Source organism: Lycorma delicatula, chromosome 8, assembly GCF_047948215.1.
Source record: "Lycorma delicatula isolate Av1 chromosome 8, ASM4794821v1, whole genome shotgun sequence".
NCBI lineage: Eukaryota > Metazoa > Arthropoda > Insecta > Hemiptera > Fulgoridae > Lycorma > Lycorma delicatula.
The window spans coordinates 107,232,593-107,247,636 of NC_134462.1; the positions used below are offsets into that span (position 1 = coordinate 107,232,593).

The 15,044-nt window shown below is 30.0% G+C and overlaps 1 protein-coding gene across 5 annotated transcripts in view; it reads left to right on the forward strand.

Annotated features, from left to right (window-relative positions):
• The window catches only part of Csp (Cysteine string protein), a 123,360-nt gene that overhangs the window by 81,082 nt on the left and 27,234 nt on the right, over window positions 1-15,044 (forward strand). For 4 of the 5 annotated variants that reach the window (XR_012757520.1, XR_012757521.1, XM_075374256.1 and 1 more), the window contains exon 5: window positions 6,159-6,221. The exons of the other annotated variant lie outside the window; for it this stretch is intronic. Coding sequence is in view for 2 of the 4 variants with exons in the window: in XM_075374256.1 (XP_075230371.1) it covers window positions 6,159-6,221 (63 nt within the window). In the remaining 2 variants the exon portion in view is untranslated. The remainder of the gene's footprint in view (window positions 1-6,158; window positions 6,222-15,044) is intronic. 5 annotated transcript variants of the gene reach the window in all.

Genomic DNA, 15,044 nt, shown 5'->3' on the forward strand with positions numbered 1-15,044 from the left:
TTCCAGACAATTTAAGACATGTTTCTGCTGATCATGATGTATTCCAAAGCATCAGCTTGTGTTATTAATATAAAATGTAAACTATTCTTGCTTTAAAAGTTATCCATGCATAGTATGAACAAGAAGTCCCCATACCTTTAGACAAATATATATTATGGATTTAGTACAGTACATATTTTGAACATTTATAGATTTTACTTAGAAATTATTTATGCATTGGATCTGTGTTATTTATCCATAGTGCTAAACACTAACAATATAACACACACTTCTACAATAGAAGGCTAGGGGCTTTTCATCTCCATGTCCTCCTTGATGTGTTGCAAAGCATCTCTGAACTATAGTTTGACAGGGTTCCTTCACACTAGTGTGATGAGATGTATGTAGGCCTTGATTATTCCCCATAATGAGTGTGGTAAGTTTGGGATTTCATGGTGGCCAATGATGCTTGTGAACCGTAGTAGACCCGGTGGCTTTGAATTTATTCTTTTTGAAAATTGCACACTAAAAGCAAAATGAGTTTGAGCCCCATCTTTTATCTAGACACATTCTGTGATAACTTACTTTTGAATTGAGGAATTAACTGTGTTTCTAATATTTGCAAATAAATAACATCATGAATATCATTCCAGCTCACATTCAGTATGAAGAGTTTCATCCCAGAAACCGTGTTTCTGGTTCATGAACTGTGGTAAATTGTGCATTCATCAGAAAGAAACACTTGTGCAGGATACTGCATGCAACATGTTTTCCCGTGCTTCATCCACAAAAGCCTTGCAATTCATTCAGTAAGATAAATCACAATGGTTTCACATTCAATTTTTTTTATATGATCAGGTATTGTTGACCGCTATGTATTAAGTGAGCTGCGGGGTTACAAATAGATTTCAGTGGAGACTGTTGAATTGAATTGCTGATGGCAACACATGTTTACAATTGTGTATTTTGTGTTCACTGTGCAGTCTGATTAACACTGCCACAAGAAAATGTATGTTGCTTCTGATTAAGGATTATTTCTTTATACACAGTTCTTTTTAAAACGATCACAAAATTTATTCACTGTTCAGCCTTTGTGAAATCGTTTGTGCACGACCACTCTTCAACACTATCTGCATTCACTCACATCAGCCATGGCTTTGGAACAAACAAGAGAGCAAGGATTACTGACTGTGAAAACAAAATTAGGAAGCAATAGCTGCTTCCTAATTATAATTATAATTGTTGCATTATAATTTTTTTTTGTTTGTTTGTTTAAATAAGCCTTTCATTTAATAAGTACTAAGTCCAGTACATATGAAAATGTACATGGGTCGCACAGCTCAGCCAGTTTGGTACTTGTCTTTCTATATAGGAGGTAGATTGTTTAAGCCCAGGTCTGATCCATTATATTTTGATGCAATTTTAATAGCATCTAATATTTCAAGCAGGATTCTGTTATTGGATCTTAATTAAAACTTATCTTGGCCTGGTGATCCAGAATGCAACGAGTTCTCAAATACACTCACTAATTGAACTGCTACTGACTCCGTTTCAAAACTATAAAAAATATATAGATTTGTAGAATTTCATATGAATCAGTTGATTAACATATAATGTTTTAGTCATATTATACAATTAGAATTGTTTAAAATGGCTACAGTAAAATTAAGGGAGGTAAATCACCATTATGCGATCTTTTGGCGGAGTTTAACATTCTGTCTTTCATCTGGAAGTCCTGGGCTTCGATCCCAGTCAGGCAGGATATTTTTCATACACTACAAAAGTTTCCATTTCCATATCCTACACATAAGCTTCAAACTTATGTGGTGATATCATCAAGCAAAATAAAAAAGTGTTAATATGTAGATCATGTTTTGTTTATTATTGGTTGATTATGAAAATAAATTGAGGATAAACTTCTGGACAGATTTTTTTCAGTTTAGAACAGACACATTTTCAAAGCACCAGTTAAGTAGGAAAGTGATTTAACATAGTATTTAGAAGGATTTTTTTTATTCTATGTTGTAGTGGATTGTAGATGTTTTGAATGTTAAAGTGGCAGAAAACAATGAGTCCTTGATGGTACAGCAGATTAATAAAGAATAAAGTAAACTTTTGACAAAATTTGAGTAGTTTAGAGTGATTTGAGAATGAAGTGAATTTTGTGATTGTTTATGAATAATGGGATGCAGAAAATGTTGATTGATAAGAAAGATTTGCATTATGATCATAATTTTAGTTTAAGAACATTCTAAAAGGATATTTCTTGAGAAAACAGAAGTAAAAGAAAGCATGTAGATAATGTGCTGAATCATATTAATTATTGAAAACAATTGTGGTGTGTTGATTATTCATAATTGATAATGAAAGTCATCAGAGAAGAGTTTAGGGTTAGTGAGAATGAAATTGTTTCTAATTCATAGGGAAGGCAGAATACATATTGGAATCCAGTAGTTAAAGGAAGTCATTACTAGCCAAAGGAGAAACAATTTTTTCATTATTAAGTTAAATGATTAACATCAGATATTGAAAGTGCTCGGTGTTGATCGTGGTAGCGACTAATACAAGTGGATCTCTTCAGAAATTTTTTTTTTATTAATTCTGTGATTACTTTGAGCTTTTACCTGTATTTGTTGATTTTGATTCTAAGGAGAATATATCTGAACTACATTCTCTTAATTCACCATGTAGAAGATAGCTTTATGACAGGTGATAATCTTAGTTTGCTGTGATAATGTTATGACAGAATATGAACATTTTTATAATTTCATTCTTTCTAGCAATATATATTTCAGATGGTTGAGCTGTTAAAAAGGTTGTGAAATCAGTTTTTAAAGTTTGATTACCTTTTTTCAAATCATATCGGTCTGTTCATATATCAACTAAGTTTGTAAATAAAAAAAAATGCTTAAATAAACCTGAGTTTTCTCAGCCAAATAGAATTGAATCTAAAGCTGTTGACTTAATTGGTGTAAGGAACCAATTATGTGCTTCAACCAACTGTTAGAATCTTGTTCCATGCTTCCCTTTTCGTTTTTTAGACCCAGTAAGTAGGATTGTTCTTGTGTGTGTGTGTGTGTGGTGTGTGTGTGTGTGTGTGTGTCCATATACTTAACTGTAACAGTTTGTTACATTGGAGATTTTGTGTTTTGTCCAAGGAATTTATTACGTCAATTTATTCTTAATTTTTAATATTAAAGAATTTTGATTTTCATATCAATTTTTTTTTCTTTTTAAAGTGTTTTAAAACTTTAGCCAGAGTTAGAGTCAGGCTAACATTTCCTTTTAATTAAGCGTCTTCAGAGACTGAACAAAAAGTCAAAATAATCTACTTTTGTGTATGTTGCATCATCCGTTGAGACACTGAATAATGAAAGTAGCTTCTTGTTCTCGCAACAGGATTTGAAGAAACTTAACCTTCACCCTTTGGTACAAAAAAGGAAATATAAATTTCTGTGTAGCTCACAGTACAAGAGCACACACTCAGAATCTACTGAAAACATACGTAACTGAAACATTAATATATATAGTTCTCAGTCATCCACTACAACATAAACCTTTTGGTTGCAGAACTGCAATAATGGAACATTCTATTATTACAGAATGATTATTAGAGTGAATTAAAGATAAACAAAAAAAAGATGCTACTTTTCCTTTTCATAGCTGTATGAAAAAACATAATATAAAAGCACTTACATGATTATTGAATCCACTTTTGCAAACCACCTCATTGGTACAAATCAAACATGCACTAGCAACAGCACACAAGAAATCTTTCATGTACATAATAAAAATAAAAGAACAGTTGATGTATAAAATTGTTTAAATCACCCACATACACACACTATTTGACTACAGATCACCAATGTAAATATTTCATAGCCAGATTGAGATGTGCCACATCCAAAAGTATGAATACATTCAGCACTCCTGATTGTAGATCCTGAAAGTGAATAATTTGAAGCAAAATCTAGCTCAGATTTGTAAGTCTTGATAACTTTTGTCTTAGACATACACATACTGTGACAGTTAATATGCATAATTGGTTTTTTCTGCCATTTTTGGATTCAAGGTCACATTATTAATTAATTGATTTCATTACAGCAGATTGTCACTTTGGTTATATATTTGATAGTTTATGGGGGGGATAATAGTCGTAAGCCTAATTTTTTTTTGCTTTTTGTCAGTTATTGTTATGTTTTCTATGTTCAGATTGATTTAGCCAACTTTTTATCAGACTTTGTGCAATAACTTAAGAATGTGGATGATTGGTGCCATTAAATTTTTGTGGCAATTGATCAAGAGAGTGGATCCATTTTCAAAGTTTTAGTCAAAGTAGAATAATTTTTTTGCACAATCTTTTACTTGCTTATTTATTTACCTTAACTTTCCTCCTAAGTAGTAGTCTAGCAATTTGTCAAAGGCAAGCCTGTTTATATAACCTTTTGCCAGCTTTTTTAAGTCTGTGCATTACATTAGGATTGTTAGCCCTATTTTACTGAATTTAATAGTTATTAGATTTGTTGTTAAATTTAATGTTTTATTGGTTCTTTATTTATATATTTTCTTATGTATGTTTGTATTCATATAATTTAATCATTTAAAACTTAATTTTTCTTTCTAGAATATAATTCTTTTTCAGAAATTAATCTGGATTGCTCAGAATTAAAAGTTTCATAAAATTATTTTGCATATTATTTTTATTTCTAGGATAGATTGGTTTATTTTTCTTATTGTTTATTTTATTGAACACATCAATAATTTTTATGATGGAATATTAAATGACAATTTTAATGTTGTAAAATTCAAAAGAAACGTGAATTGCATCTAATTTTGTGATTTTTTTTTATTTATTTATAGAGTACTCTGTATCAAATTAAATAACTGTCTTGACAGTTTCCTAAAGATCTTTAGATCATAACATGAAGAGTCTGAGGTACAAGAAACATCAGTCAGCTTTTTTTTTTCTGTGAGAGATGATGTTTACTGTATAATCAGTCTATGGTAAATAGCATGATGTCTCTTGAAGGACTGAATGTAGCCTCCATTTTGTCAGACTTGTGATACTGATTTGTAACAATATATTCAACCCTCTGAAGGAAACTAAACCATTTCACTTCTCACTTACTATAACCTTGGCACGGGATTGTGTTATTACGGATGTTATTATACATCTATCAGATGTAAACCCCTGTGGACTGTTCACTTTGTGTATTCATATGGACTGAACTTGTTTTCATAAAGAGAAGGCTGACTCCTAATTGCAATAATGCAAGATGATAATGAGATATAGATTTTATAGCGTATGAAAAATGTCAAGCATGACCTGAATTCAAACCCAGAATTACTATTACTAAAGAAACAAATTAAACTTAAGTGTTAAATGTTTTTATCAGATTGTATAGTTACTGTTTGAAAATCCCCACAATAAGTTAATGAATGCACGCATGTTGCTCTTTATTTTAAAACTAGAAAAAAGACAGGCCAATGGCCCACCGCAAAAATGTTACATGGTTTATGTTTCATTACACATGATTTTGTTAAATGTGTTTGCCAACTGTAACTAAATAACATTTATGAATTTAGCAGCTAACAACAACAACAAACAGCTTCAAAATTCTAAACATTTTTAGCTGTTTCTTGAGTTATGATCTTTTAACACAGCTCTAACCTTAATGTTTTCCTTTCTTATCCCCAAAACACAAACATAATTTTAAATAAATCATTCGAATGAATGATTCATTTGAAATGAATGAATCATTTGTGCACTGTGCCCAGCTGCCCGGTGCACCACATGGTTTGCTCTGCGCCAACAGCAACTAAGATAAAAATGTGAGCACATACATCAAACAAACAACCCATCCACCATCCTTTACGCTACCTCACAGTAGCTGTAAACCCAGTGACAGTCGTGTTGTTTATGTGTTATTTGTATGTTATGTATTGTACAATATATGAATTGTTTTTCAAACTAGAAATGTTCCTCTTAATTTTTATATCACTTTTGGGCACCCCTTTATTAATTGTTGATGTAATTTAATTTTTTAAACTAAATCGATTTTCTTTATTATTATTATTATTGATTATTATTATTATTATCTGCTTTGATGCGTGAGTTTGGATTCAATAGTGATATGTAGCACTGAGGTGGCTTCTGCGTCTTGTTTTTTGTTTTGTAGAAGGACCAAGAAACTGGGTCGAGTGGAACTGTAACTCAACAGCCGAAATCATCACACAGTCGGGTAACTATTATTAACGTAATGCTTTGTGCATGCCTTTATTATATATTTGTCATTTCATTTCATCTGTCCTCATTATATGATGCATTTTATTCTTATAAATGTATTTTAAATTTTTTATAACCCCTCTGTGTGCTAAAATAAAGCGTTTTCTTTTGTTTCTTTTTATTAAAACGACTGTTTTTAATATTTGTTTCTTTTGTTTTATGTTTGCATGTTTTTTATAATTTTTTTAAATTTATTTGTTGTAACCTGTAAAATAAGAGGTGCATTGGGAGCTTCAGCATTCTTTTTATTGTTATCATACTGAAAATTGTGTTTTTAAAGAAAACTTTCTTTACTTTTTCAAGGAGATTAAATTTTGTTAATAATAACTTATACGTACCAAATTTTTACATAATTGAATATTTTGAGCGATAATAAAAACAAAAATGAGGCGGTAAATCCACATTTGTGAATTATCTAATTTTTATGAAGTATTTTTCATAGCTGACATTTTATTCATACTATTTCACTCGATCAGTTTTTTTAATAGAACACAACACATATAACAAGAATGATTACTTTTTCATGTTAATTAATTAACTTTTTTATTTCAGTTTTATGATAAATCATTTTTAAGATGCAATACACTCTGGTAAGCAACCTTACCTATGAACAGTACTACAATTAGTTGGTCCTTATGTTATCGATAAGAATAGTATGAACAATTCATTCGCAGTACAGTAAATTAAGTTTTAAGCACACATTTACACATATAAAGGATGGTAACTGTAAAATTATTTAGACCAACATTTAAAAAACTATATAAATAAGTAATTGCATTAATTATCACTTACGTGTAGTATTTAAATACATGATGATCGATATCTTATTGCAGAAATGGATTTCATCATCTGTTCTAGATTATCTGTTGCGCAATGAATCTGTAATTAGCAACATATACTATATAATATATGGTAAAACTTTGTTAATAAAACAGATTTAATTGAAAGATGTTACTTACATAAAATCTACTGTAATATTTGTACAATTAAAATGCTTTTTTTTTAACTAATAAAATAACTTCATTTTTTCTTATTCAGTACACAAGTTTCTTCTGGCTTCAGCTGTCTCTGATATTTTTTTCATAATTTTCTCTCTTCATTTGAATAACAAAATTTCCAAATAGAAGATATCTTTGCTAGTTTCAGTAAATAGTATAATTATAACTAATTTTTTTTTTTAATAAATGTTACCTTCATCACCTATAATTTGTATTGCTTTGTTTCTAATTTGTGTTTAATTGGACAAGATTGCTGAAAATTGGTGTTGTCAACATTTAGGTTTGGTTTAATTTTTTTTTTAACCTCTGGGACCACCATTAGGTATTGCTTCAGAGGATGGGATGAATGATTTGAAGCATGCCTGACCATGATTCAAACCTGGGTCCTCCAGATGAAAGGCCGAGACGCTAGCACTCGCGCCACAGAGGCCGGCGTGGTTCAATTTATTAATTATTGTAAAACTCACCCAAAAAGTTATAATTTAATTGTAATTAAGTAATATTGTTAAAAAGTAACTATAATAATAAGAAAATATAGAATATACTTTCAACTCACAACTATTAATTTTTCACTGTTTGTTACTTATGTGTACGCTTACAAAAATGGAATGTTTTTTCATCAGACTGATGAATATATATACTGATTTGATATATACTTTTCTATTCCAGTTAGTAACACTTAATTTCAACATAATTCTTTTTCCTATATTTTTAATCGTTTATTTGTAGAAGAAGAATTTTCATTAATTTGCTGGGAATTTTAGTTTTGTGTAGAAAATAACAGTCGCCTCATATGAGTGTAGAACAGATTACTGATCTCATACCTGTTTATACGGTTGTTTCATTCTAGTATTGTATGTAAAGTACATGTTAAATCCTTATTGAATTTTTAAAAATAAATAGTAATTTTGCAACAGTAGAGCAGAAAAGTTAATTAATATCATGTTAAACTGCATTAAGCAGTTTTTAAGATATAACACTGCAAAGACAAGCTTTTCTTTTGTGTGTGTAATGGGTAGGTAGGTATTATATTCAATTCTTGGAAAAAAGTATTAGCTACTAATAAAATAACAATAAATTGGTAACCATACATTAATCTTGACGCTTTACTAGAATCAGTTTATTGAATGAGAAATGCCAATAGCATTATAACCTTATATTACTTCTCACCTTTTAATTTTTAGTATGTTGCAATGTTCCATATATATTTGATACGGTTTAGTGCCTAACCAAAGGTTTAAAATATATCTTGTATGTAGTTTATCGAGTTAATTTAGTAGTTAATTCATCATCATCTCAAATTCTTGCAGTTTCTTTTTTTCATTAAACTTGTTTTTCATATTCTTAAGACAATATTCTTTAAACATAGCACTTTATAAAATATGTCTTCAGATTTACTTTTATTTTTCTATTCTTCAAAAGTTTATTTTTGTCAAATTCTTCTTTCCCATCTTTATCATTGTATACATTATGTGCTAAAAGTCAGTTTTTCCTACGCTTACGTACTTTAAGTTGTGTAAGAGGTGTTAAATTTTAGATTTGTAGTCTGCAGATACAGTGTTAATAGCAATATATTACGGGTATTACTGATGTCCATGAATAATTTGCCACTACCGATCATGAACATATGTGTAAGCTAAACGAAAAATTTGCAAATGCTGGAGGTATCACAATTTCTCTTTGATCAGGTAGGCTTAGAACTAGTTGGACTATAAAAACTGAATGACATGTAGCGGAGACATTTGTAAGCAGCCCTCAATCGTTGACCAGAAAGGCTTCTGTTAGACTTGAAATATCCAGAACGTTTATAAAATATTCTAAAGGAATTGAAGTTTTATTGACCTATATTTTTTCAACTGCTTCATGAAGATAATTCTGTCATAAGGATGGAATTTTGAGAAGGAATTTCTTATTCATTCTAAAGCAGATATTCATTTCTATAGCTCAGTGATAAGGTTTCATGAAGCGCAATTCAGATTGATTGCCTACTTTACTTTCATATTTGTGTAAAGTAGGTGTGATGAGAATTCACATGTAATCATGGAGAAGGAACTTAAACGTACCTGGAGTTCATGTTTGACATGAGATCACAAAAAAGGAATTATTTCTTCAGCAGAAGTGAACAGAAATTCATATATTGAGCTGTTATTTGCGAACTGTTTAACAACTTGCATTTGACATCCACCGTCCTACATTTGGCAGCAAAATGGATGACATTCTCAAAGTGCTCTTTGAATGAGATTACCTCAATCAAAGATTTCTTAGTTGTGAACAACCATCAACATCTTAATGACAACACATGCGTTTAATGCCTTACTACTTTTTTCTTTCTGGGGAATTGCCAAAGACATAGTATTTTTTCTTTTAAATCCAAATGACCAGAACTGCTTAAGGCTGTAAATAAAAAACTTAAATGATTTTATAAGCTGGGACAAAACTATATTGAAATAATGCATAATTTATTGATTAAATACTGTCATGAATGCATAAGGGCCACCACCGTACTTTGAACACTTCCTGTGATACTTTTTAGTCATATAATCATAAAATCTTTCTTTGTTTAATTTTTTTTATCAATTGTTTTCTTATTAATACGAGAGTTTTTTAATACGAATATAAGTTTTTAGTACAAATTTTTTTAAATAAATTTATTGATTAATAATATATACAATTCTTACCTTCATCATTTCTCTATATAGTCTCCTGCTCGATCTACACACTTTTTTCAATAATTTGGAAGTCTGAATATTTCTTGTTCATAAAACATTTGAGGATGAGTCATCAGCCAATTGCGCATGCGCTTCTCAACATCTTCATTGTTTTTGAATCGTTCCTCTCCAAGCAGTTCTTTCAAGAATGAAAACAAAAAATTGACACGGGACAACTTTGGACTGTAGTAAGGGTGGTAAAGGATATCCCAGTCCATTTCCCCCCCAGTTTATCCTGGTCAAAATCGTGGTGTGCAGCCTGGCTTTGTCATGGAGAAGGATGACATCTCTATGGGTATACTCCATCTTTTGTTTCGGTAGGTGGCTTCTATTGACTATAGCAGCTGGCAATAATAAGCTGCATTCACCATAAGTTGATTGTTGAGAAAATCAGTATTAAACTCCCCTTGAGTTAAAAAAATTGTTGCAAGAACTTTTCCAGCTGATAGACAGGTTTTGGCCTTCAGTTGGCGGGCAGTCCTCATCCTTCCTTTGTCATTCCTTACTCCCCATTTTTGACTCTGGAGTGTAGTGATAGATCCATTTCTCTTCACATGTGACAATGCGCCTCAAAAAAGAAATCATCACCTTCTTGCCGAAATCGATTCAGAAGTCTCTCTCAGATTTCCAACCTGACCTGTTTTTGATTTTTGGTCAACAACCTCGGAAACCATCAAGCACTTGTTAAAGCCAAGATGATCAGTGATAATGCATTGAGCACTCCCATAGCTGATACTCCTGACACGATTTCTACAGTAGTGAATCGGTGATCGCCTTCAATAAGCTCTTGAATGACATGGATATTGTCAGCTGGGAGACTTGACCTTGGGTGTCGATCATGGCTTTCGTTTTCTACACTTTCTTGCCTACCCTTAAATTGTCTGGCCCATGTATACACTCGGTTCTGAAATAGTGTAGCATTCCCAAACTGTACTTTTAAACAAGTTAAAATTTCGGCAGGTTTAATGCCTGCATTAGTTAAAAACTTAATGATTGTAAATTGTGCAACGGACGATGGAACCTCTTGCTCACTCATGGCTGTACTGATGACAGAACAGAGCGAAGGAGCTAACCAAGCTGGTTTGCCCCTCTAACACAGCCAACATTAACTTCCCCCACTCTACTATCCAGTTCAGAACTGCTTGCTGCATAGAATAGCAAAATTACTGTTTAAATTTGATTCACCTTTGTAATTGGGAAAACTAACTTTTGTCCATCCTGGGATGCGTGAGTATTTTTTTATCTGCTTATTCCATTCCCCGAGTTTTTTGATACATGATTATTTTTACTTCTCATAATGTTTGTCCAGTACTGTGTGTATTTTTAATTTTTAGAGTTTTTTTTAATGAATAAGTATCTTAAAGTTTAGTTTTAGTACTTACATAATAGTAGTATAATGATAGTTAATTATTCTTCATAATTTGTTCTTATTTTATTCCATTTCTGGTAATACAGTAATAAAATAATACTGCACTTGTAAAATTTATGTTTATTATATTTGTTTAAACATACTTTTAATCTATTAAAAAACAGCTGTTATCCAATTTTCTTCTCACATTTTGTAGATATTTCTTATAAATTCGGTCTGGTTGCCTTCAATTTTTTCTTTTCTAATTTCCATTTGAACATTAAACAAACTGTTCATAGACATTTTAAAGTGTGGGAGAGTATTTTGAGTTATTTTCAATAGTTGGAACCAAAGAACTAGGAAACTTAAAATACTTAAACAATACAATAAATATTATTTAATTTTTAGCTGATTTCCAAAGAATAAAGAAAAAAATGACCAGATTCTACAACAAAGAAGGTTCTTTTTCACCAGCTTACTCTTGTTTGAATTGCAACTGCAAAATTCCTCCACATCCTCTTACTTGGCACACTTAGCACCTTTGGAGTGTTCAAAATATGAAGAACTGGGTTGTTGGAAAGAAATCTATATGAAATGATTATGTTATTGCCAAAACATTTCCCTATAACTATAAAGTCTTAGATAAATCATGCTATAAGGATAGAATCAAAAAACTTGAGCATTGTTGAACAGATGAATAGACTTGAAAGAATATTATGTAGAGAAATAAAAAAAAACTTTCCCAAAAATATTTATCTGCTTTATTTTTGCATTGCTTATCAAACACCCCATATGATCTTCCCTAATCATCTGACAGAAGCAAGGTACGGGTATCAAAATATTAACTGTATCAACCAAGTTTTTCATGTAAAATATGAAATTATGAATTTAATAAATAGCTAAGAAATTAATAAGCAATCTGAATTTTATTAAAAAAAAAAGTCATTCCTAACTAATTTAAAACAAAACCGTCTACAATATCATTTTTGAAGCGACTGAATTATAAAAATGTAAACTTCATTCAAATTCATTTAAAATTTAAAATTCAATTGCTTAAAAATGTATTATCTTTAAATAATAAACAAACTGAATGTAATCGAAAGAAAATTAATTTCATAGATTTACAGATTCTTTTTTCTAATGTGAAGCAGTAGGGCAAAATGGCAGTTAAAAAGAAAAAAATATATTTATTTTTTATGTAATTATTATATTATTTATACATATATATATATTTTATAATTTTCTTGATCGGTATTACTAAAAAAGCAACTTTTTACAGTTAATTGCCCATTCCTTGATTAATACAAAATATTACTGTAATTATTGCTTGGTTATAACTTAAATACAGCAATAATTATTATTTGACTATAATAGAATTTACTTCAAGTGGTGTGTTAACAGCTTTTAATAGTGTTTTCACACATTTTCAGTAGGCCAATTACTTAGTATTTTAGGTTCTTTATTTAGATTTTTTTTATGACCAAAAAAACACTAAATATTATTACAGTAGTTTATGATTAGAGAAAAAAATCAAATACTTTGTATTTATTATACACATTAAAATTATAATGTGCATAATAAATATATTATACACGTGTTTTATTTTCTGTGTACAAAGATAATTTCCATAGTTGAATTTTGTTCAAAGTTTAATTCACATCAACTTTGTAAACCGAGGTATAAAAAATGTAAAATTTAGTCTGTGTTAAAAAAAAATTTCATATGATATATGAATTATCTGCTCAGATTTAATTGATGTATTTGTTGTAGATGGATTATCAAGTTGTATAATTTGGGAAAATCAGAAATCAGTTCGGGTAGCATTCAAGTTGTAATCAAACAAAAGATAAATTCTTTAAATGTAAAAATATTTGAAACTTATTGTCTATAAATTGGAAAAATATTCTGAATTTGATTCCACGTGTTGAAAATTAAAAAAAAATCTGAAAAATTTAAACTCCATTTAATTGCAGAGCTTTATCTTAACCGGCAGCGGATGAGCGGATAAACATTGTAATATTATTTTGACATAAAGATCAAATGTGAATCATTTGGTGGACCTGTATTCTTCAGTATAGCACTTAGGAAGGATTGATAGAGAGAGCGAGGGTTCATACCTCGATGCCATTGATGATTTGATCATCGGCAGAAGAAAAAAAGTTGTTTTGAGAAAGCTGATTGTATGTTGATGTGACTTGAGCTTGATTGTTTTGATTTTACGTTTCCCAATATGTAGGCTGGCGTTGTGGTTTCTAGTAACACAGGCTTTTATTATTTAGTGGAGATGCCATAGAGCAACTGGATTACTGATTTAGAGAGAATTTCCCTGCTATGGATAAAGAAGAGAGAGTGCTTAGTGCTGTAAAATAAGGAAAACTTAAGTACTTCAGCCTTATAATGGAAAATGAGACCAAATTCTGCCTGTTACAATATATTTTCTAATGAACAATAATGGGGGAAGAGGTGAAGAAAAAATAGGAAAATCTCTCGGTCAAAATGTTTGGAAAAAAATTAGCAGTTGGTTTTTTTAATTATCAAGTAGAAAAATGTTATAATTCTCAACTTGATCATCAGATGTTTATTAAATTTTTATTGTATTCAAAGGATATTTAAAGTAGAAAAACATTGTGCAATGGACAATTAAATCTTATTTGATGTTGATAAATGGCACTCTGATTTGTTTAGTTAATGTTGTATAAAGGTAAATAAATAAATTTTAAAGTATTTTTTGTTCTCTTTATTATTCTTATTTCTTTTTGTTTTTAACTGTTCAATTTATCTATTAAAGTCGACTAATCAACTTTATATAATTACATAGTAATTTGTTACATAATTTATAATATAATTCTCTACATAATTTATATATGTATGTTTTAATACATAAATATATTATGAAATAGTTCTTTATTTAAAATTTACATCTCTCAAGTTCTAAGATGGATTACACTTAATATTGATGTCATCAGTGTAGCCCAACCATTACTGAAATTTTCATCACATACAAATGACCCGAGCACATAAGCATCAGATCCTATTAAAATGTTGGAATTCTGATCCTGCAAAATTATTTTGCAGCAATTTACAGTCGGCAGTGGTAGTCGCATTTTTTATCTGTGAATTTAATTTGGGTTTATAAAGATCTTTTTGATTACCAGTACAGCTTAGTTAATGAATTAGTCTCATAAAGAGTACATTAGTGGCTTCATTATGTCCTGTATACTGTTTGCTAAAAAATTAAACAACTCTATTTATCTCTTTTAATCTGTTGGGGGATTAGGAAAGTAAAAATGTAATTAAATTTACTTGGGTAGTAGAATTAAGATACATCCTCATTGAGGTTGTTACCATAGGTTGTGCGCTAAATGTTACAAAATAAATAACATAATTTTTCTATACTAGTTGGTTTACATCATCTATTGTTAATTAATTGTTATTATTATATGAAGTATGTTTCAGATTTTTGAGGTATCAACGGTTGAAATTATTAGTAAGCTATTTGCACTCATCTTCTGTCATTAATATCCTAACACTTTATTTACTCGCATTATTACACATTGATTCAACTGTTAAAATTTTATCCGCTTTCTGAGCTATTACATTTTTTATCTGAAAGTTGCTTTATTTGATTGTAAGGAAAGCACTTTATCATCCATCTCTTTTACGCTTAGAACCATATTCGGCTAAACATTTTAAAATAATTATACAGAGTAGCCAATATTATGCAT